The sequence below is a fragment of the Bos taurus genome, chromosome 1 (genome assembly GCF_002263795.3).
Source record: "Bos taurus isolate L1 Dominette 01449 registration number 42190680 breed Hereford chromosome 1, ARS-UCD2.0, whole genome shotgun sequence".
Taxonomy (NCBI): Eukaryota; Metazoa; Chordata; class Mammalia; order Artiodactyla; family Bovidae; genus Bos; species Bos taurus.
Window position 1 is genome coordinate 95,860,391 of NC_037328.1, and position 24,149 is coordinate 95,884,539.

General features: G+C 40.4%; 1 protein-coding gene and 1 pseudogene across 11 annotated transcripts in view; both read left to right on the forward strand.

The window, feature by feature from the left end:
• Nucleotides 1-24,149, forward strand: part of PLD1 (phospholipase D1) — a 276,225-nt gene that overhangs the window by 173,011 nt on the left and 79,065 nt on the right. For all 11 annotated transcript variants that reach the window (XR_009493069.1, XM_015472492.3, XM_005201681.5 and 8 more), the window contains 2 exon segments: nt 9,666-9,779; nt 12,918-12,967. Coding sequence is in view for 10 of the 11 variants with exons in the window: in XM_015472492.3 (XP_015327978.1) it covers nt 9,666-9,779; nt 12,918-12,967 (164 nt within the window). In the remaining variant the exon portion in view is untranslated.
• LOC100140787 (Krueppel-like factor 3 pseudogene) lies at nt 14,483-15,184 on the forward strand (annotated as a pseudogene).

Sequence of the window (24,149 nt, forward strand, 5' to 3'; positions counted from 1 at the left end):
TTTTTTCACCAACAAGGAGAATAATAATATCTGCTTTACCTAACCCATATGAATAGATGTGAAAGCAATTTGAAAACTGTCAAGGACCAGCTCATGTAAGAAATTACTATGTTATTTCCATGATATTCATCATCTGGAAATGTGCTAGCTCACACTAAAGTCGAGCAGGGATAAAGAATCACAATTCTCAAATCAACTGTTTATTGTTGTCGTTGTTCAGTCGCTAAAGTTGTGTCCAGCTCTTTGCAGTCCCAGCACACCAGGCTTCCCTGTCCTTCACTATCTCCCAGAGTTTGCTCAAACTCATGTCCATTGAGTCGGTGATGCCATCCAGTCATCTCGTCCTCTGTTGTCCCTTATCCTCCTTCAATCTTTCCCAGCCTTGGGGTCTTTTCCAATGAGTCAGCTCTCTACTTTAGGGGGCCAAAGTATTGGAGCTTCAACTTCAGCATCCTTCCAGTGAATACTCAGGGTTGATTTCCTTTAGGGTGACTGGTTCAACTATTTAGAAATTAATACTATTAATTTCTATCAATTATTTAGAAATTAATATTCATGTTAGAAACAAGCTTTTTCTTAAAGGGATGTTGAATGAGACCCATTTTAAATTACTAGATGACTATTGCTGAAGGACAACTTACTTTGGTTCCCTATGACTGGTGCTTCTTCATTTTGTGACAAGTAGAGGCACATGATTGAAATTCTGTCTAGAGGTGGCCTGCCAGAAATCTATAGCTGATTCCTCATAGGAATCAATTTTTGGATTCCTTATTATTGACTGGATTACACCTTCCTCCCAAATATAAAATAAAATGTATTCCAAAACATAATGTGAGTTCAGTTTTGCTTTAACTTTAGGCATTTGAAGGTGTACAAGCTTTCTAATTGAAATCACTGGTTGTTGATTGATTAATAATGTTATCAAATCACTTTTGAGTCATTCCAATCCAACATGCTTTTTATGCATTCCTTTATTTAATTCTTTCATCAGTTCTCACATGAAATGGCTGCAAATGATTTCCATTCTGTAGATGAGGCAGCTGAGGCCAAGAGTGATTATGGTAACTTGCCTACATCATACAGCTGTTGATGAGTGTAACCGGGGCTCAGATCATGTCTTTAGGACTTCAACTTGTGCTCTTTACCTTGTACCATTGTAGCTTGACTACAAAACTTTGCTCATTCCAGGGGAAGAGGAGGTGTTCTCATTTCTCCCAGAAATCTAGGAGAGATACTTTACCTTAATTTTTTTTTAATCAGATGAACATTTTCTTTCGTTTTTTCAAAGTAATTGCTTGATAGATAAATATTTCTTAGGTTTAAAGAAAAATCTACATCCTATAATTACCATATCCTATAATTTGCATACCAAGCTGAAAGAACACGTTGGGTATGTTTCAGAATCACTGTCTTAAAGAAATTTAAGCTGCAGTTACAATAAAAAAAAAGAAGAAAAATATGAAATTTAAGTATGCCCATGGCTGGTTTCACATTTTACCTTGTGGGATAACCTCCAAATTGTTTAAAATTCCTGGAGAAGAGGTTACATTAAGGCAGAGATGACAGAATGTGGCAGGAGAAGTTTGGATTTAGATCATTTAGTTGCTCTTATTTGATTCCAAAAATTAGATAAATGATTTCTCAGCAGAAAGATTAATACCAGGCAGAGGCCAGCAATCATTTTGAGTCTGAGCACATGCCTTGGCAGAGAGAGGAAAGAAAGGAAAGATTCTTTTTTTGAAATGAGAATGAAAATGACTGGGCTGTAGTGTAGTTTCATAAGAGATTTTTCCGAGTCTTATTTGAGACATCTTGTGTGCACTGAGGGACATGCCTGCCGAAGGTTATCAAGCCTAGACTGAAGTCTAAGTTACACATGCTGGACTAACCCTGAACATTCTTACATTTAAAAGTTTGCCATTTTGGGGGCTTCCTTGGTGGCTCGATTGTTGAAAAAAAAAAAAACAAACCTGTCTGCCAACGCAGGGGACACAGTTTCGATCCCTGGTCTGGGAAAACCCCACATATTGTGGAGCAACTAAGTCCATGCACCACAGCTACTGAGCCCACGTACCTAGAGCCTGTGCTCCACGACAGAAGCCCACACATAGCAACTACAGAGTAACCCCTACTCTCTGCAATTAGAGAAAGCCCACCCACAAGCAGCAATGAAGACCCAGCACAGCCATAAATAATACATAAAAATAAATAAATTATTTTTTAAAAGCTTGCCATTTTCAAAAAACAACCAATGAAAAAAATTATGTGTGTTGCACACACAGTATGCAGTGTCCTATCTATAAAGTCTCACATATAATATGCAAAGTCGTGCTAAATAGAACCAGCATTTCTAGTGGACTAGCAATAATTTTCACCAACTCCTTCATTTGCAGATGAAAGAACTTGAAGTCCAGAAAGGTTTACTGCATTTGAAAAGATTTGCCAAACACAAAATAAAATGGGCCATGTCCCAAACCACAGAGAAGCTACAGAGACCAACTCTCCCATAACTGATACCACTGTAGAGTACAATTCTCCCCATAAAGAAACACGAAGCCCCAACCACAATTATTATTTCTGGCAACATTCACTGCTGCAAAATCTACAATGAGAGGATTTATACCAGCTCTTGATGTTTATGGCAATGAAATATGATCTATAAATCTCAAATTCTCAAAAAGTAAAATGTCTCGTCACAGGAGAAGCACAATGAGCTCCTCTAAGGCCGTCTGATAGATCCTGAGACCCTACTCTGAGCAGAAGACCCCTCTTCTGACTGCACCTTGCTGAGGGGGAGGGGAAGGAGGAGGGGATTCTACCTGAGAGAAGAGCAAGGAGGGAAGCCTGAGGAAAGCCACTGCTTGAATTAGGGCTCTGTTTTTAAAGGGACAGAGAGCATTTCAGCAATCACAAAAATTAAAAATATTAGAGATCCCACATTCTCACCACCTTGACAATTTGCTTTTTATTTTCCTATTTTCTTTTTGGTCCATATTCATATATAGACATACTTTCTGAATTGTAATTTATTTCCTTTTCCCAAAACTCACTTGGAGTTCTGTCTCAAGTTTTACTTGTATACAATAGAAGGAAAATTAGTTTAGTTACTTCCTGATAAATGTGACCAAATTCAATGATTTGTGGTTATCTCTGCTTCATATTCAGTCCATCAGGATGCTCCCTGGTCTTTCCTCCTCTCCCACATTCTTGGTATAGACTCTCAGGGCCCTGGGTCGTTTGGAAAGGGCTCCTAGCGCTTAGTATGGATCTGGCTCAAACCTGTTCTGGCATCTGTTTATGTAGCCTGGGGGCCTCAGCCTTCTCCTTTCAAACCTGCCTTTCTGTCCTTTCTCTTCTATTGCTTCCACATCCTATAGGCTGATAATCACTTCTGAGTGTTCCCTGGAAGCAAGGCTCAGATCCTCAAGGCTCCATATCCTGTTTGAGAGTGAATAGGGCCTGTCCTGTTCTCCCTGGAATTCTACTTGAGGACAAAGGACAGAGTCCCTGCCCTGAGTCTCACTCATTTCTTTATTTTACTTTCATTTTTTTGGAGTATAGTTGCTTTACAATGCTGTGTTAGTTTCTACTGTACAACACAGTGAACCAGCTCTACATATACATATATCCCCCTTTTAGGGATTTCCTTCCCGTTTAGGTCACCACATAGCATTGAGTAGAGTTCCCCGTGCTATACAGTAAGTTCTAGTTATCTATTCTCTACATCGTACCAGCACCAGTGGTAAAGAACCCGCCTGTCAATGCAGGAGATATGAGACATGTAGGTTTGATCCCTGGCTCGGGGAGATCCCCTGGAGGAGGGTGTGGCAACCCACTCCAATATTCTTGCCTGGAGAATCCCATGGACAGAGGAGCCTGGAGGGCTACAGTCCATGGGGTCACAAAGAGTCAGGCATGCCTGAAGGGACTCAGCCTGCCTGCATAGTATCAATACTGTGTATATGTCAGTCTCAATCTCCCAATTCATCCTGTTGCCTTTACCCCTTGGTGTCCATGCATTTGTTCTCTAGGTCTGTGCCTCTATTTTCTGCTTTGTAAAAATGACTACACCATTTTTTTCAGATTCCACATATATGCATTAATATACAGTATTTGTTTTTCTCTTTCTGACTTACTTCACTCTATATGACAGTCTGTAGGTCCGTCCACCATCCATGTCTCTACAAAGGACCCAATTTCATTCCTTTTAGTGGCTGAGTAATATTCTATTGTATATATGTACCACATTTTCTTTATCACTCTTATTTCTTTAAACTCCTGCTTCAGCTCAAAGGATCTCTACCCAGTTCCTTAAATCTAAGAAGCTGATATCTTTGTGCCCTTACTCCTCTGTAAGAGCATCATCCTAGAGCAAGGCCTCCTTCATATCTCCAGTTGCTGAGGAGGGAAGTAAACACATTTAAGGAGAAAAATTTAATAGTTAATAGTATCAGTCTGCCCCATCTGTGATTGTCTTGTGATTGCAGCTTTGCATTAGGGCCGTTTTAGCACTGTAGCCTACCAGAAGTACTTTGCTAGGAAGTGATCACAGTGGTTGTTTTGTGGCTGTAAGAAGTTATATCCATGAGTGGCTATAACATAATTTAGTTAATCATCTCCCCATTATTGGACATTTATTTCCAATTTCTAGCTATCGTACGTAACACTGCTGTGAGAGTTAGTGAATTCTGAAAGAAAAATGTATTTTAACAAAAAGCCTGAGAATGCAATTTTATAAAATTGTTCTGAACTAAAGTGGATAAAGCGATCACCTGCATGATGACCTGGTGCCCACTAGCTCTTCTTTTGCTTTTAAAATCATAAATAATTCTGCACAGTAGGGGCTCAGGTTCTTGCCCTACACCAACTGCTGTCATTTCACCACCTCAACGTTGTAAGGATGTTTCAGAAGAGGTTAGAATTCTTAGCAGCCAGGAACCATTGTTTTCTAGGGACTGGATCAAGAAGGGAGACTGGACATGCTAGCACATAAAATTTTCTCTTCATTGACTTAAACTTAGCAACAGTTGTATAGTTTAAAATTCCAGAGCCCTTTGTTTTTTATGACAGTGAAAATCTAAGTCATTTCTGCTAATTTCCTGAACACAACTTAAAAATTTCATTGTTAAGGAAATTAAAAAACTGCTACATTGAAAAAAGAAAAAGAGCAAAGAACTAACAGAGTCCCAAGAACAAGAAAATGTGAGTAGTCTGATTTCTACAAACTGACTCTTCAAGAATGTTTTGTCCAAAGATAGAAGGTTTTTATAGGACATTTCCAAATGTCTACATTTTGAAGTCATCTTTGCTTTTAAAAAAAAAACACAAAGATACAAGGGAACTATCTTTTACACACAGAATAACAAATACTTGGTATTCAAGACCAAAAATATTACTTCTGAGATTTTTCTAACCAATGTGAAAAGCAACTTATGTGCGTCAGCACACATAGCGAAATAGGTATTTGGAATTTTGGAGTAGCAAAAAATTTGAAATGATTCGTGAACATGAAGTCGCTCAGTCGCATCTGACTCTTTGCAACCCCATGGACTGTAGCCTACCAGGCTCCTCTGTCCATGGGATTTTCCAGGCAATAGTACTGGAGTGGATTGCCATTTCCTTCTCCAAGGGATCTTCCCAACCCAGGGATCGAACCTGGGTCTCCCGCATTGTAGACAGACGCTTTACCGTCTGAGCCACCAGGGAAGTCCGTAATGATTCAGTGCCCACCAAAAGAGAACTGGTTTAAATATCATGGCATGGATTTGGAATACTGTCATTTTGTTTTTAAAAATGGGCGTCTCTCTAAGTGCAAATATCGAAGAATTTCCAGGATACATTGATAAATTAGTTTTTTAAAAATTCAGAAACGTGTTTACAGTGATTCTAACATTTGTGTAGAAGGAAAGAATGCATATATATGTTTATAAGTTCATAGACTATTTCTGAAAGAACATAAAAAGTAATATGAATTGCCCTTAGGGAGGGGAAATGAAGGCTAGAGACAAAGGAGTGAAAAAGAAGTTTTTTCATTGTATAATCTTCCACTTCTGAAGACTTGTTCTGTGAGCATATGTTATCCATTCAAAAATGTAATTTATTTGGTGATTCCTCAAAAAGCTAAACATAGAATAACTATGTGACTCAGTAACACCATTCCTGGGTATATAAAATAAATGAAAACAGGGACTCAAATATTATATGCCCACATTCCCTGCTGAGCACTGAAGAATTGATGCTTTCAAATTGCAATGCTGGAGAAGACTCTCAAGAGTCCCTTGGACAGCAAGGAGATCAAACTAGTTAATCCTAAAGAAAATCAATCCTGAATGTTCCCTGGAAGGACTGATGCTTAAGTTGAAGCTTCAATACTTTGGCCACTTGATGTGAAAAGCTGACTCATTGATGAAGACCCAGATGCTGAGAAAGATGGAGGGCAGGAGAAGCGGGTGACAGAGGATGAGGTGGTTGTATGGCAACATCAACACAATGGACAGGAGTTAGAGCAAACTCTGGGAGATAGTGAAGGACAGGGAAGCCTGACATGCTGCAGTTCACAAGGTTGCAAAGAGTCCGACACAACTTAGCGACTGAACAACAATAATAAATCCACTTCAGCATTATTCAGGATAGCCAAAAGCTGGAAATATCACAAGTGCCCGCCTACAGATGACAAGATAAACCAAATGTGGTTCTACATATAACAGAATATTACTCAGCCATAAGAAGGAAGGAAATTCTGACTCATGCTACATCATGGATGAATCTTGACAGATATGCTAAGTGAAATAAAATCAGCCACAGAAGGTCAAATACTGTTTGATTCCACTTAGCTGAAATATCTAGACCAGGCAAATTTCTAGAGACAGAAAGTAGATTAGACATTGCCAGAGGTTGCAGGGAGGGGAAATGGGAAGTTATTGCAAAATTATCAGAGTTTCTATTTGGGCTCATGAAAAACTTTTGCAAGTAGAGATCATGATGGTTGCACAAGATGTGAAAGTAACTGATAACACTGAATGGTATGCTTCAAATTGGTTAACATGGTAAATTTTATGTTACATATATTTTACCACTGGCTTCCATGGTGGCTCAGACAGTAAAGAATCCGCCTGCAGTGCAGGAGACGTGGGTTCAATCCCTGGGTTGGGAAGATCCCCTGGAGAAGGAAATGACAACCCACTCCAGTATTCTGACCTGGAAAATTCCATGGACAGAGGAGTCTGGTGGGCTAGAGTCCATGGGGTCCCAAAGAGTCAAACACGACTGATTGACTAATACTTATGTTTTACCACAATAAAAAAATTCAACTAAGATGTAATCTAGTTTAAAGAAAAATATCCTGTTGAACCTCTTGTCTATCAGAGGTATTCCAGAAGCAAACATTCTTCCAACCAGACCCCATCCTCTCAAAGCAAATAGTACCAGGTGCATGCTTGTGCAAAGGTTCTCTGTTGGGCACTGCCCAAAATAGAAAGCGAAGTGGACATACGTCCTGTGTTTCAAAGGGGCTTATCACATATCCTAGCCAGCAGACGTACCTGTCACTGTTGTGTAAAGCAAAGAAGGTGCTGAGTAGGCATGCCCGCCACGTGCAGCAGGAATGTGGAGGCAGAAGCAAGTCAGTTCTGACTGGCATATCCAGGATGGCCTGGCGCAAAGAGCCAGTCCTCAGTCCTGCAAGAGGAAGAGGGTTCCTGTGAGGAGAAGGACGTCCAGGCTTGGGGACAGACAAGTTAGGTTGGCTAACCTGCTTTAGTGTGGGTGTACCTCTGAACAGAGGGCAGTGATGTCCCGTCACTGGAGTGTGGGTCTGGGAGAATCAGACTAAAGGTAATTCTGTAAAAACAGTTGAGACCATGTGCATGTGTGCTCAGTCCCACCAGGTTTCTCTGTCCATGAAATTTCCCAGGCAAGAATACTAGAGTGGGTTGCCCTTTCCTTCTCCAAAGATGTCTGTAACTGGCTGTGATTAATGATAAACACCATTGCACTCAGACCAGCTTGTTGAGGCCAGATGGTGTCAATTTTCAAGTGTAAAATTCATTTGGACTTTTAAATACCGTGGCTCAGACTGTAAAGCATCTGCCTACAGTGCAGGAGACCCTGGTTCAATCCCTGGGTCAGGAAGATCCTCTGGAGAAGGAAATGGCAACCCACTCCAGTACTCTTGCCTGGAAAATCCCATGGATGGAGGAGCGTGGTGGGCTACAGTCCATGGGGTTGCAGAGTCGGACACGACTGAGCGACTTCACTTGGTGGGACAGTAGCTTAGGTATTCTTTCTGTTCTTCCCATTTTCTAGCTTAATATCTAGGAATGTGAGCTTCTTACCCTTATCTGACAGAGAACTTTTAACACTTCATATTTTTTAAAAAAAATTTTCCAACTCAAACTGTGTTTGCCATCTAGTGATTAATTCATGCCATTACAGTACCCTAGTTCAGATTTCCTCATTTTTGGCTCTGCAGTTAAGCTCAAAGGCCTCTAGACTCTGTCCTGTTGGCTGTGGCTTATGTCTCAAGCCACACTTTCCCTAGTCTTCATTTGGTAAGCTGACCTCAGTAATGAAGTCTGACCCCTCTGAGAGTAGTAATAATATTCACCCAAAAGAAATATGTAGCAGTTTTTAAAAAAAAAAAGAAAAAGAAAAATGTAGCGGTTTAAAAGAAAATGCACTTTAGGAATTATGTATTATGAAAAGTTTCGGTAGATTCCAATTTGAAAATTAACCCACAGCAGCATCTTTGTGAGAATGTAGACCTCTCAGATAAATGGGTGAGATTCTGACCATAGTAGATACCATGGCCACCTCCAGACTTGCCCTTCTTCCTGTGTGTCTTCCAGAGATAAGGACATTAACAGTCTCGCCTCCAAAGAGGCAGTATCTATTTGAACATAATTCTCCAAATTTCCGACTTTCTGAACGCAGATCAAAGTAAGGACCCACACTTTCTTCTTCTAAACATTTGTTACATCCTTGAGTTAGCAAAAGCAGCTCAAAGGCTTTTCTTTCAAAGGCTGTTGTTAATCAGTTGGGAGAGTGAGCTAAGAAATATTTTGTATATGCAGGAGATTTAAAACTCAACGTCAGTTACTTAAAATTCTTGACGGACCCACGGTAATATTTTGCATTTGAAGCAGAGTTTTCAGGGGTGAAGCAGAGCTTCTTAACGATGATTTCTGCACTAGAAAATATCCTGGGTCCAATATCTTGTCTTTCCCCTGAGATTTAGGCTGTGGGAACTCATTTACTCAGTGATTGCTAACTGAATGCCTACTGTCCACAGGAAATGGTTAGGATAATATCTTTTCAAATATCTTTGTTGTCACCTCTCTAACTTCCATGGGGTCCACGCAAGGCCTTCTTACAAGGAATTTTGTCCTAGGAAGGATTGTGCTGTAGAGAGATAGTGGATACAGTTCCCACTTTACTGCCAAGTGCAGCTTATTTTTCAGGTTGTTACGAATGGTTAGCCTGACCGCCACTTCTGGCTTCCAGTCTAGCAACATGCCCTTCTCCGCCAAAGCCTGGAACGTGATAGAGGGTATTGTGGGAAGCCATTCGCTCAGTCTCCAAAACCGTGAACTGCTTGGCTGTCAATTTTAACTGTTACTGTGTCTTTTTTCCCTTGTGATGAAACTCTCTATGTCTGATTTTTGCAGGGGAAGCCAGAGATACCGGGTGTATGTTGTGATACCACTTCTGCCAGGTTTTGAAGGAGACATTTCAACCGGCGGAGGAAATGCTCTACAGGCAATAATGCACTTCAACTACAGGTGCCAAAGTTCTGAAATCCTCTGTTTTCAGCTTTCAGTCAGTCACGCATGTAAACTGGCTGGAGGCATGGAAATGTTTTTCCACATCTATTCAGTGGAGCGTTGAACAGATGGACACATTTCTTTGTTTTGCATTTGAATCTTGGTCTGTTCACTAGTTGATAAAACTCAAATAGAGCCTAAAATCTTACATGGTAGGCCTAGGACACTTGGTAAGTATAAAAGAACTTAAATATTAGTCTCTCTCTTATACTAATTGCCTATCACATATGTGTGTGTGTGTATATATATAGAGAGAGAGAAAGAGAATAGAGAGTGCTTATCTCCATTTATGAGATATATACACACAATATATATACAAATATAAAATTACTAATATTTTAGTTATTTGTTGTTGCTATTTGTTGTTTTAGTCGCTAAGTTGTATTTGACTCTTTTGCAACCCCATGAACTGTAGCCTGCCAGGCTCCTCTGTCCATGGGATTTCCCAGGCAAGAATACTGGAGTAGGTTGCCATTTCCTGCTCCGGGTGATCTTCCCGACCCAGGGATCAAACCCGTATGTCCTGCACTGGCAGGTGGATTCTTTACCACTGAGCCACCAGGGATTTAGTACATATTAATATATATTATAAATAGAGATAAGAACTTTATATAAAGTTCTTTATACATAATTAATTTTAAAGATAATTTTAAAATTATCCTCAAGCCATAAATAGTTATTGAGCTTTCCATATTCCTTGTAGTAAGTAGATAAAAAATAAATAAATAAATGCTTACAGTGACATGATTTGCACATGATGGTTTATGAGTATTCTAGGCAGCAATCCTTCAACAAGGTTGGTAATAAGAGTCTCTGCCTGTAAGTGAAGCATGAAGGTTCTTTCCTGTCTCCTGGAATTTTAATTCTGTTTTCCCTATCGTCTCATTGTTAGAATTTTAGGGGGAATGCTAAGTCCTGTTCTCAATATTCTGAAAAGCAGAGTGTCCATATTCACTCAAAAAGGCCCACGAGGCTTCAGGTTTGGCCAGGAGATGATGATGAAAGGACTGAGAGGTCCTAGCTGGTGGGCAGTACAGAGAGGTGGTGCAGAAAGGGATGGAAACCAGCCCCCCAACCCCCACCCCCACTCCCGCCTGGCATTCTTTCTGGGTCACTTAGCTGAGAAGAGTGACCTAGTAACAAGTAAATGCAACAGCCCTGGCATAAATCCAGCTCCCAGTTACAAACCCTGTGACATGAGACACAAAAGTGCCCTGATCAGGATCGTATGTCAGAGCAAGGACTAGCACTTGGATATTTTCTTTTAATATCCCGTTTTTCAGAACCATTTGTAGTTTCCCACCTTTCTAATCAAATTCTTTTGTGGGGAAGGGACAAATAAGGTCTTGTCCCAAACCCCCAGTGTGTGAAGCAGATGAGGATTCAGGGCCCTGGCCAGATTGGAGGTGGGGGCTTAGATGCGCTCTGGCTTGTGTCCTCCTCCCTAGAGGCACCCCTTTCATGATCTAAGGCCTTCCAGTGGTTTGAGTGTACCATTATGGTGGAAATCTTTGTTTTAATCCTCTTGTTTCTTTCTGACTTTTCAAGCATGTGTCTTTCTGTCTGCCAGGGTTTCAAGTAAAGATGTTTTGTTTCTTCTGGGATAATTTTGCCCGGTGACAGTATGAGAAAACTTTCCCTGTGCTTTGGTCTATACACTTGAAGATTTGCCCACTTCTCATATTATCTGATTTATAACATGACAAACAAAGCTTTTGAAGTATTTAAGGCACTGACATAATGTTTAATTTGGTTTTATCCACTTCATTTGCCATGCTAATATTATTTTTGGAATTGTAATTACTTTCTATGACTGTTTTCTTGGGTTTGAACCAGCTGAATGAAATAACATGTTTGGCTTTTGTTCAGCAACCGAAACTATATCCTTTTATTATGCAAAAACATCTCTATTTGCTGGCATCATCTTTAATAATATCAGCATTTCCTAGGCGTAAGTGTAGTTTTAATTACTTTCATAGAGCAAGCAGATGGAGCATAGAATTTTTTGTTTTGTCAGTGTAATTCATTGTCTATTATCAGAGTCTTGAGAAACAAAACCATTAGTAGAGCCAGCTATTTGAGACTATACTTTTCACTTTTAAGGGGTTTTCTAGCTTTACGGAGAGGGCTCAGGTACAGTAGTTTCTTTAATTCCAAAGGAACTAATGCTACCTTTTCAAAGAGGGAAAACTCATTCATAATCCATCTTTTTAAAATAACATCTCTTTCTGGGCTTCCTTGGTGGCTCAGATGTAAAGAATCTGCCTGCCAATGCAGGAGACTCAGGTTCGATTCCTGGGGTGGGAAGACCCCCCTGGGGAAGGGAATGTCTACCCACTCCAGTATTCTTGCCTGGAAAATTCCAGAGGAACCTGGTGGGCTACAGTCCATGGTGTCGCAAAGAGTCGAACACGACTGAGTGACTAACACTTTCACTTTCTGAAATCTAATATCAATTTTGTAACTTTTCCATTTATCCACCTCAAAACAACTTGTCCCATCAGTAACAGAAGTGACACTCATATTTTTTTCTTTACTTTTAAAAAGCCTATATAGCATCTTCTCATAAAAGCACTTGCTCTGTTTTTACTTGGATTCAGTTCAGTTCAGTTCAGTCGCTCATACCCTTGACTAGATGGACCTTTGTTGGCAAAGTAATATCTCTGCTTTTGAATATGCTATCTAGGTTGGTCATAACTTTCCTTCCAAGGAGTAAATGTCTTTTAATTTCATGGCTGCAATCACCATCTGCAGTGATTTTGGAGCCCCCAAAAATAAAGTCTGCCACTGTTTCCACTGTTTCCCCATCTATTTCCCATGAAGTGATGGGACCAGATGCCATGATCTTAGTTTTCTGAATGTTGAACTTTAAGCCAACTTTTTCACTCTCCTCTTTCACTTTCATCAAGAGGCTTTTTAGTTCCTCTTCACTTTCTGCCATAAGGGTGGTGTCATCTGCATATCTGAGGTTATTGATATTTCTCCCGGCAATCTTGATTCCAGCTTGTGCTTCTTCCAGCCTAGCGTTTCTCATTGCAATTGGGATTGATTCCTTTGAAATCTCTTTAATTGTTTCTTTCCTTTATGTGTTTTCAGAACCATGTGCAGAGGAGAAAATTCCATCCTTGGACAATTAAAAGCAGAGAGTGAGTAACTGCTTTTCTTTTCCTGCATGGTTGTTTCTTAGGACATATTAGTAATTATTGGTGTTTTTATAGTGTGGTTATAGAATTCTTCACAAAAGATAGCCCACAAAATGCTTAGCAGAAATAAATTACTTATTTTCACTGAATTGTCTAAACAGTTGTTCAAACTAAGCCATCACAGCATGAGATGCATAGGTGGTAAAAATGAGAGTATTTTTATAAATTTTTAAAAACTTTTTACACTTTTTATTTTTTGGGCCATTCCCTGCAGCCTTTGGGTTCTTAGCTCCCTAACCAGGGGTAGAATGCAAACCCCCTGTGGTGGAAAGCTGAGTCTTAACCACTGGATGGCCAAGGAAGTCCCTATTTTTACAGTTTTTATAATTTATTTGTATTTACTTATAGTAATTGTTTTTATAAGAAGTGGGATTTGTAAGGCACCTCAAAAGACCCCACATGTATACCTATGGCTGATTCACACTGATGCATAGCAAAAACCAAGACAATAATGTAATTATACTACAATTAAAAATTAAATATAAATTTTAAAAAATGACTTCATATGTATCTTCTCCTGTGATCCCTCACCACAGTCCTAGAAAGTAAACAGGAAGGGGTCATCCCTGCTTTAAGGATGAGGACTTGATCAACAAGTATGTATGTGGCCTCCTGCGTGCGTGCGTGCTAAGTCGCTTCTTTGCAACCCTATGGACTGTAGCCCACCAGGCTCCTCTGTTCATGGGATTCTCCAGACAAGAATTCTGGAATGGGTACCTATTTCCTTCTCCAGGGAGTCTTCCTGACCCAGGGATTGAACCCAGGTAGCCTGTATTGCAGGCAGATTCTTTACATCTGAGCCACCAGGGAAGCCCCGTAGCATAGTAGCTGCTGCTGTTGCTGCTGCTAAGTCGCTTCAGTCGTGTCCGACTCTGTGCAACACCATAGACGGCAGCCCACCAGGCTCCCCCGTCCCTGGGATTCTCCAGGCAAGAACACTGGAGTGGGTTGCCATTTCCTTCTCCAATGCATGAAAGTGAAAAGTGAAAGACACCCCCAAATCCACTCCTAAATAAAAGCAACAAAAATGCTCGCAAAAATTGTCAAAAATCAACTTCTACAGAACTTGGGAAATTAACCAAAGGCATGTAACAATTTGTTTATTCAAGAAGGACAGCAAAGCCCTGGGAGGCTCGCAGAGCGAGCGGCGCCGGCGTCATGTGACTGCCCGGAGTTGGTGCCAGGAGCCAGAGGGGAGCCAGGAGCGGAGCCGCGCGGAGCCGGGGCCCGAGCCGGAGCGCAGCGCGAGCGCCCGCCGAGCCGAGCCGCGCCCGCCGCACGCGCGCCTGTCCCCGTCCCTGTCCCCTGCGGCCGCCGCCCGTACTGGAGCGCTGACACCACTGCATCCGCGGGGTTCCAGGCAGCCCGGATCCGGGCCTTTATTTCTCGCCTGCAGCGCTCAGCACCGCGCCTCGAAAAGCTAAACACCAGAGCACCCTAGAAAGTATAACTAAAAGAATGCTCATGTTTGACCCAGTCCCTGTCAAGCAAGAGGCCATGGACCCTGTCTCGGTGTCATACCCGTCTAATTACATGAAGTCGATGAAGCCCAACAAGTACGGCGTCATCTACTCCACGCCATTGTCGGATAAGTTCTTCCAGACGCCGGAAGGCCTGTCTCACGGGATGCAGATGGAGCCGGTGGACCTCACGGTCAACAAGCGGAGCTCGCCGCCCTCGGCCGGGAACTCGCCGTCCTCCCTGAAGTTCCAGTCCTCCCACAGGCGCGCCTCGCCCGGGCTGAGCCTGCCCTCGTCCAGCCCGCCGGGGAAGAAGTACTCGCCGCCGCCGCCGCCCGGCGTGCAGCCCTTCAGCGTGCCGCTGTCCATGCCGCCGGTGATGGCCGCGGCCCTGTCCCGCCACGGCATCCGGAGCCCGGGCATCCTGCCCGTCATCCAGCCCGTCGTCGTGCAGCCTGTCCCCTTCATGTACACCAGCCACCTCCAGCAGCCGCTCATGGTCTCCTTGTCGGAGGAGATGGAAAATTCCAGTAGTAGCATGCAAGTACCTGTAATTGAATCATATGAGAAGCCTATATTGCAGAAAAAAATTAAAATAGAACCTGGGATCGAACCACAGAGGACAGATTATTATCCCGAAGAAATGTCACCCCCTTTAATGAACTCAGTGTCCCCCCCGCAAGCATTGTTGCAAGAGTAAGTATACTGAGGTCTACCCGGCAGTTGCATAGCAGCGTGCATCTCAGAACTGGAATGGAAGCCCGAGCTTCCGACGAGGGATGTGGTGTGGATTGCTAGGACCGCCTGGTCGTTTGGGGCAGCCCCTGGGCCAGATGGAATCTCTCCAGATCAATGTGCTCTGTTATACTCCTTGTGTCACTTTTCAGTGAATCGGTCACCCTTCATTTTGCCACTTTACCCCTTAAATCGTTTTTATCCTGTTTTTTTCTGTCCTTCCAGACTATGTGTATATAGTCCTCCCATCATCTTTATCCCAATGTGGATTGAATTTGGTGTTCTAGATATCCCACTTAAGGTTGGATCCTGAAAACTCTTTATGGGATCACTGTCCTTCCTATTGTCAGTTCTTATAAAGCACAGTGTTTCTGTGATGGGGTATGGCTTTGATCAAAAATTTCAGGCCAACCACAAAGCCTAGGAAAGATTCTCCAAAACCAGTCCTATGGCAACAGAAAGTTGACAATGTTGCTCAGAGAAGCTTGGCTTTGAAAGAACTCCTTCTCCAGTCTTTTTCATTGTGTGTGCCCTAGAATGTTCAATCTGCTTTAGAATGCCATCCAGTAGAAAGTTTACACTGTATATCCATCAGTATCCAGGCACCTGAACAGTGGTTTAACTTGCTGTCATATGAGGGCGTCACACACGGGCTATATAACGTCATTATTGTGGTTTGCACTATCCTTGACTTCTCCCAGGGTTTACACTGGGGGCTGAGCTTGCAGTAGGTACAGACATCATCTTCGGGCCCAACATCTTTGATCCCAGCTCTGCTCTCTGCCATATGTGTGACCTTGGCCTAGCCACTTAGTCCTTTGCCCCTGCTCTCTCTTTATTTACGTTATTGGTTATAATTAATTTTTCTTATGTTATGGTCCTTTCAACATCGGGTTTAAGGACCAGCTGCCTAGTACAGAGGAAGTCACTTTCCTCCCCATATCACTTTTTCTCCAGCTTTTCTGCCCCCCTTTCTACTTTATCTTCTGCATTCCTCTCTCCCTTATATAACAAATTCTGTAACAGAATATGAATTCTCTGGTTTTAGAACAGCTGTTTTCTGAAACTTCAAATAAATTCTGCTTGTATCTACATTCAAAAAAAAAAAAAAAAAAAAGAAGGACAGCAGAATCTTGGTAAAAGCAGCAAGCTTTTTAATTTGCCATGTGCCCATCCCCTTCTCCTCAGTTCCATGGCAGCCTTGAGAACCAACTCCCCATCACTGTGAAAGGAAACCCGTAGCCTGGCAACTACTGGGAGGAGCCGAATAGGTTGAAAGCTCCCATCTTCCCACAATTCTCAGAAGATAGTCATAATTTGACCTGACAGACAGTTTGAAAGACTTTAAAATAGCTAGTTTAACTATGTGCAAAAAACTGAAGGAAATAAATCTAAGGAACTAAAGAGAAGTAAAAAACAATCACTCTCCAAATAGAGACCATAAAAACTAAATTTTTTTTTAATAATAATCAAGTATAAGTTGAAATAAAATGTACATTAGAGAATTCAGTAGCATACTGGAGTAGGCAGATAAATCAACAAATTTAAAGATAAGTCAAGTGAGATTACCCAGTCTGAGGAGCAGAATAAAAAAAGTGCAGAAAAATGAATGTGGCATTTAGAATAGCCCAGACAACCTCTGTTATTGTTCAGTCAAAGTCGTGCTGACTGTTTGTGACCCCATGGATTGTAGCACACCAGGCTTCCCTGTCTTTCACCATCTCCTGGAGCTTGCTCAAACTCGTGTCCATCAAGTCAGTAATACCATCCAACCATGTCATCCTCTGTCACCCCCTTCTTCTCCTGCCCCCAGTCTTTCCCAGCATCAGAGTCTTATCCAATGAATCAGCTTTTCTTGAAAAAGAACAAATTGGAGGATTCACACTCTCAATTTTAGAACTTACTATAAAACTACAGTAATAAAACCAGTGTGATACTGATGTAAAGATAGACATATAGGTCATAGAAATAGAACTGAGAATATAGAAATAAACTCTTATGACTATGGTCACTTGAATTTCAAAAAGGGTTTCAGGACAATTGCATGTCCTGAAATGGTGTTTGAACAACTGGATATTCACATACAAAGGGATGAAGTTGGGCCTTACACCATATACAAAAAAAAATAAGTCAAAATGGATCAGGACCTAAAATGTAAAAACTCTTAGAAAAAATAGACAAAATAGACAAAAAAAAAATAGACAAAAAAATAGACAAAAATCATTCTGACATTGTATTAACATAGGTTTCTTGGCTTTACAATAAAAATAGATTAAGTTGGATTTCATCAGACATAAAAGCTTTTATGTTCCAATGGACACTATCAAGGAACTGGGATAAAAAAGACTGAAAAAATGTTTGCAAATCATATATCTGATAAGGGATTCATATCCTGAATACACAAAGAACATTTACAAGTCAACAATAAAGAGCTAATCCAATTAAAACTGGGCCAAGAATCTAAATAGACATTTCTTCAAAGAAGATATACAAATGGCCAATAAACATATGAAAAGATACTCAACATCATTAATCATTAGAGAAATTCAAGTAAAAATCATAAGATACAACTTTATATCCACTAAGATGGCTATGATTTAAGACATAAAAAAGATAATGATGAGAATATGAAGATTTTAGAATCCTCATACATTGCTGTTGGGAATTCAAAATGGTGTGGACTCCTTGGAAAGCAGTTTGGTAGTTCCCTAAAAGTTAAACATAGAGCTAACATGCGCTCAGGTGCTCAGTCGCTCAGCCGCTCTTTGCGACCCCATAGACTGTAGGCTGCCAGGCTACTGAAATTTTCCAGGCAAGAATACTGGAGTGGATTGCCATTTCCTTCTGCAAGAGTTACCATATAACTTAGCAATTCTGCTCCATAGAATATACCCAAGAGAATTGAAAACATGTTCACACAAAAACAAAGGAAGGAAGATAAAACAACTAAAAGAAAACCACCACTCCTTTGTTGGAACAGATTCCCAATGCCAGAAATGCCAGAAAATCCTGAATCTTGTGGCCAAATACTGGCAAATATAATGTATGGCTTTTATTTTCAGAGTAATTAAAATGCCTTAAAATTGGATAGTGGTGATAATGGTACAGCTTTGTGAATATACGTTTTTTTTAAAAGACACTGAATTGCATACTTTAAAGAGGCAAATTTTATGGCCGGTGGATTTTTAAATGATCTGGAAGCCGTAAAAATAATGAATTAAGCCTTTAGGACTATATAATTTTAAACTTATCTATTTCTGTTTAGTATTCAGTGATTTTTCACAAATGGTCTCCTCAATCTAAAAATCTTGAGAAAGAACTTTGGACATAAGACATGTACATCACCAATAATAAATACTTTCAAAAGTTGTATCTAATTTTATCCAGGACATAAATTTACCAGGGGCTTCCCTGGTGGCTCAGTGGTAAAGAATCTGCCTGCAATGCAGAAGACGGAGGAGATGTGGATTTGATCCCTGGGTCAGGGAGGTCCCTTGGAGAAGGGCATGGCAACCCACTGCAGCACTGTGAAAACCCAATGGACAGAGAGAGGAGCCTGGAGGGCTACAGTTCATAGGGTCACAAAGTCATACACGACTGAAGCAACTGAGCACTCACGCACACAGATTTACCAGAGTATTACCCTATCTCTAGGGTAATGGTTTAAAATGAAGTTGATAGTGAATGAGTAAGGTTCTAAAAGATCTATTGATAAAAACAAAATCAGGGGACTTCTCCGGTGGTTAAGACTCTGTGCTTCCACTACAGGGGTGAGGGTTGATCCCTGATCAGGGAACGAAGATCCCACATGCCATATGGTGTGGCAAAAAAAAAAAAAGCATGAAATTTGAGAGTAGATAAAAATGGATACATCTTTTAAAAAGAAATAAAATCAGGACAGTCATTTAGTAATGACAGTGGCTAGTAAAAATGCAAAGGTGAGGTTATAGGAGAATAAAAGGTCAGAACAAGACTATTATTTAGTTTCTCAATCATAAAAATATCCTGAGCTTATTATGAAGCATTTCCTTGGACTCTGGACCCTTTTTCTTCCTTTGCCTATTCAGGGGAAAAATTGGATTTTAGCATAGGAAGTAATTTTAATGTTAAGCCCTCTTACAAAACGAGTTCCAAGTACCCTGGGAACAAGTCAAAATCAGGCATCTCTGTGGGGGAAATGCTCATACACTAAACATGGAAGAATAGATTAATTACATAATGCCCCTTTTTGAGGCACAGTGTTGTATTGTTGGCTTTGTTTTCATAAAAGTATAGTGGGTTTTAAATACATGAACTAGCTAATCTCTAATTGGATAGAGAACTGTAGTTTTCTCCTGTTTCAGTTCTTTAGAAATAACAAAACTGCTGCTATGAATATGTTAGAATTCCTGAAAAGAAAACCAGCTGTGATTAGTGTATAATTTTCTGATATGCTAATCTTCAGGGATTTAGTGTTTAACTTAAAGCATTTCTTTATCATTTTTATAATTGTTGTGAATTATGGCATTTTAGCAGCCCATTTAGTATAATTTAACACAAGGTCTAGAGGTATTCAATTAGGATTAGAAATGTACATGTAAGAAGTACTTGTTTAAGCAGCAAATGCCTGTAACAACTCCAAGTCCTTTCACAAAATGTCCTGATAAACTTAAGAGTCTATTGTATCAGATTTCTCATCTTTCAAGCTATATCTGCACCAACATTCACAATAGATATGTCTTGGAGGCCTATATAAAACTCCAGATTCTCAAATACTCCATGACATGTACTTTGGAAGCCCCCGTGATTATTTTCTGCCTATTGCTCTTTATTAATACCTGTCATGCTCCTGGCTTTCTCATGTTTTATTAAGAAGACACTGTTTCAGTATATTCTCACACCACAAGTTAACATCACCAAGTTTGTTACTCTGTTGAGTCAGTTTCCTTCACAGAATAACGTACACTCCACTGTACTTTGCAGGTTCCCCAGCCCACATTCAACCAACCGCAGATTGAAAATATTTGAGGGAAAAAAACCTAGAAAGTTCCAAAAGGCAAAACTTGAATTTGCCACAGGCAGGCAACTATTCGCATAACACTTACATTGTAATAAGTATTGTAAATAATCTAGAGATGATTTAAGGTGTACAAGAGGATGTGTGTACATCACGTGAAAATGGTATACGACTTTATATTAACATAAAGGACTAGAGTAGGGCAGATTTTTTCATCCTTGGGGATCCTGGAACCAGTACCCTGTGGATACTGAGGGATGACTGTACTGGCCGAAGTAATTTCTCAGTTTACTTTTTCTGCTCACAAGAGTGGGTGGTGGATCTGTTCACCTCTTTTGACAGGACACAACATATCTACTTTCTAGCTTGGAACCCTTATCTTCATTTTGGTCCCTGTGACTGGTACTCACCCTGAGCTTTCTTTTTAAAGACACTTTTCATAAAGAAATAAAGATTTCTGCCACTCTATAGGAATTATTTCATAGCAAGGGTGAATGGGGAGTAGGTATGGAGTGTGGCCTGTGAGGCTTTTGATGTATGCCCATCAGCCTTTTTTCATTGGCACAAGGGTTTCAGACCCATCTTATACATTCCCGTAACTAGCCCGGCAATCAACTGTTTCTTCAAGGAACTTACATAGGTTTGCTCCCCGGTTGCTCAGCTGGTAAAGAACCCACCTGCCAAAGCAGGAGATGCAACAGACAAGGGTTCAATCCCTAAGTCAGAAAGATCTCCTGGAGAAGGAAATGGCAATCTGCTGTAGTATTATTGTTGCCTGGAAATTTCCATGGACAGAGGAGCCTGGCAAGCTACAGTCCATGAGGTTGTAAAGAGTAGGACACAACTGAGTACCCATGCATGCACAGTGGAAAGTGGTATCAGAAACCAAATTCTGGGTAGGAGGTATGATCATTGCTTCTAGGATATTACTGCTGTAGGCTTTTTGCATGCACATTATCTATCTGTCCATCTATCTATCGTCTAATCTCCATACTGATACTTATCATTTCAGTCCCATGCCACAGGATTCCTTCTTGCCATCTCTCTATTTTTATAACTTCTTTATCTCACAGTAAGAAACCTACTTCTATTGTCTATAATATATATATATTTCCTCAATCTTAGAATACACAGAAATTGCTAGCCCAACTACTATGAAAAATATATCTCACTAGAATCCAATATTTGTTTATAGTTCTTTTTGTCTTTAGCCTAAGAGTATATATCATCAAAAGCTAGTGTTCCAAGTATCTTTGGATTATGGTTTTAATTTGAAAAGCAGTTAGGTTTACTTGCTTTAGTTTGTATTTCATTTGGGTTCTTTTTTTCTATATCTTTCCTGATTTTTTTTTTCTTTTTTGAGTGTATGCAACAGATTTCCAATAGTCAGAACTATACAAAAGACAGACATGCTTAGACAGGCGCCACTCCGCTGTACCTCCTTTCGGCTTCTTCCCACCATCTTTCTCACCCTAATCTACTTATCCTCTATTGGTAACAAATTATTTCAGTTTCTAAGTTATTTGGGCTGTGTTTCTTTTTGTACAAATGAGCAGAAACATGTATATTTTCTCATTTCTCCAAATCTGTTTCATAAGAATAACATACCACATATTCTCTTGTGTATTTGCTCTTTTAAAATTTATGCTCCATCCTGGAAATCACTCTGAATCAGTTCATAGAGTTTCATTCCTTTCTGCCTCTGCATAGTCCCCCGTGTACAAATTTGCCATAGTTAATCCAGTCATTCTCTGTGTGAGCATTTAGGTTATATTCAGTACTTTTCAATTGCAATAATATAATTAGTAGCTTTGTGTACATACATTCTTATTTGTTGGAACTGTATATTTACGGTAAGTTTCTAGAATGGAAATGCTGGGCTATAGATAATTTGTTAGATATTGACAAATTCCCCTCCAAGTTTATACCAATTTGCACTCTCAGCGTCAATGTAAGAGAGAGCTTACTTCAACCCAGTCTCAACAACAGAATAGGTTATCTTTCTTTCTTTTTTTTGGTCAGTCTCATAGGTTAAAAAATGCTTTCTCAATATAGTTTTAGTTTGCATTTCTGTTAATTATGAGTGAAGATGACTGTCTTTTCAAATGTATCTTTTTGTGTGTTTGAATTGTCCATGTCTTTTACCTATTTTTCTAGGAAGACTTTGGTCTTTTTCTCCCTTCAGTTATTTTTTAAATTATTTATTGTGGCTGTGCTAGGTCCTCAGTGCCTTGCAAGTCCTTTCTTTAGCTGCAGCGAGTGGGGACTTCTCTTGTCGCAGCACAGGCTCTAGGGCTTCAGTGTTGCAGCGTGCAGTCTCAGCAGGCGCAGCTCTAGAGCGCAGGCTCGGTAGTCGTGGCACCCTGGTTTCCTTGTTCTGCAGCGTGTGGAATCTTCCTGGTACAGGGACTGAACCCTTGTCCCCTGAATTGGAAGGTAGATGCTTAACCACGCGATCACCAGGGAAGTCCTTTGCCTTTTTTTTTTTTCTTTTTTTTTGCTTATTATGTTTTGTGTCATGCAAATGAGTTTTTGTTGTTTTGGGTTTTTTAGCCAACATTATTGATCTTTTCTTTTATTGCCTCTAGATAGTTATAATGGAGAAGGCAATGGCACCCCACTCCAGTACTCTTGCCTGGAAAATCCCATGGACGGAGGAGCCTAGTAGGCTGTGGTCCATGGGGTCACTAGGAGTCGGACACGACTGAGCGGCTTCACTTTCACGTTTCACTTTTATGCATTGGAGAAGGGAATGGCAACCCATTCCAATGTTCTTGCCTGGAGAATCCCAGGGACGGGGGAGCCCGGTGGGCTGCTGTCTATGGGGTCGCACAGAGGCGGACACGACTGAAGCGACTTAGCAGCAGATAGTTATAAGCCTCCCCTACACTCAGGTTACCAGGAATTCACTCGGTTTTCTTCTAACACCTGTATGGTTTCATATGCTTACATTTTCATCTCTGATTTATTTAGAGTTTTTATGATTGCTGGGAGGAATGTATATAATTTTTATCTCTTTGGAATAGCGATGCAATTATACTAGCACCTTTTCTTCAAAAGCCCTTTTCCTAGAGCTACAACCTTTATCATATGCAAAATTTCCATACTTACTTGGGTCTATTTCTGGACTTTCAATTTCAGACACTGGTTTGGCTGTCTATGTACCAGTTCTCCACTGTTTTAATTATATAGACTTTATAGTATGTGTTAATATCAGATATGGGAAGGGTTATCTATAAATGGAGGAACCTCTATATATTACCTGTGAAAAAATTTCTTTCCAAGATACCTAAATGTAATAGGTTCACTGAGTAACATCAACAGCAAAATAGAAAACATCAGTAATACCTGGAAACTTCAGTAAATGAAACATGAACTACCATTGATTCTATCAGCATGCTTCAGATTCTCTTATAAAAATTTATATTCTCCTTCTATAAGAATCTGTGATGCTTTGGTTCCACTCCATTTATTCTTAGTATCACACTTAGCTTATCTAGGACAACTGCTGTGTGAGACGGGACCATAAAATCTCGTGACTAACACTCACGCCAGAGTAATGATTATGGGTTGGTTTGATATGGAATACAGTTCTTATCACATAAATGACCTTCACACGATGAGAGGGCTACATTTTAAAGTACAAACCTGGTACTTCTTGCTCTGAAATAAATTCTCCAAGGTCAAACGTACTTAGGATTTTTTGTTTCCCTATTTTTCAATGATTTAGAAGGAGGGATATTATTTAACTGCCAACATTTTTACTTAGCCAAAGTCTGTAAAATTTTAACTGCTGCTTTGCCCTGAGTTTGCTACTAAGTATGTATAAACACCAGATAGTTTGAGCTTACGTCTTGCATCTGATTTAAACAGCAGCAAGGTGTTGGGACTTCCCTCGTGGTCCAGTGGTTAAGAATCTGCCATCTAAACCCTC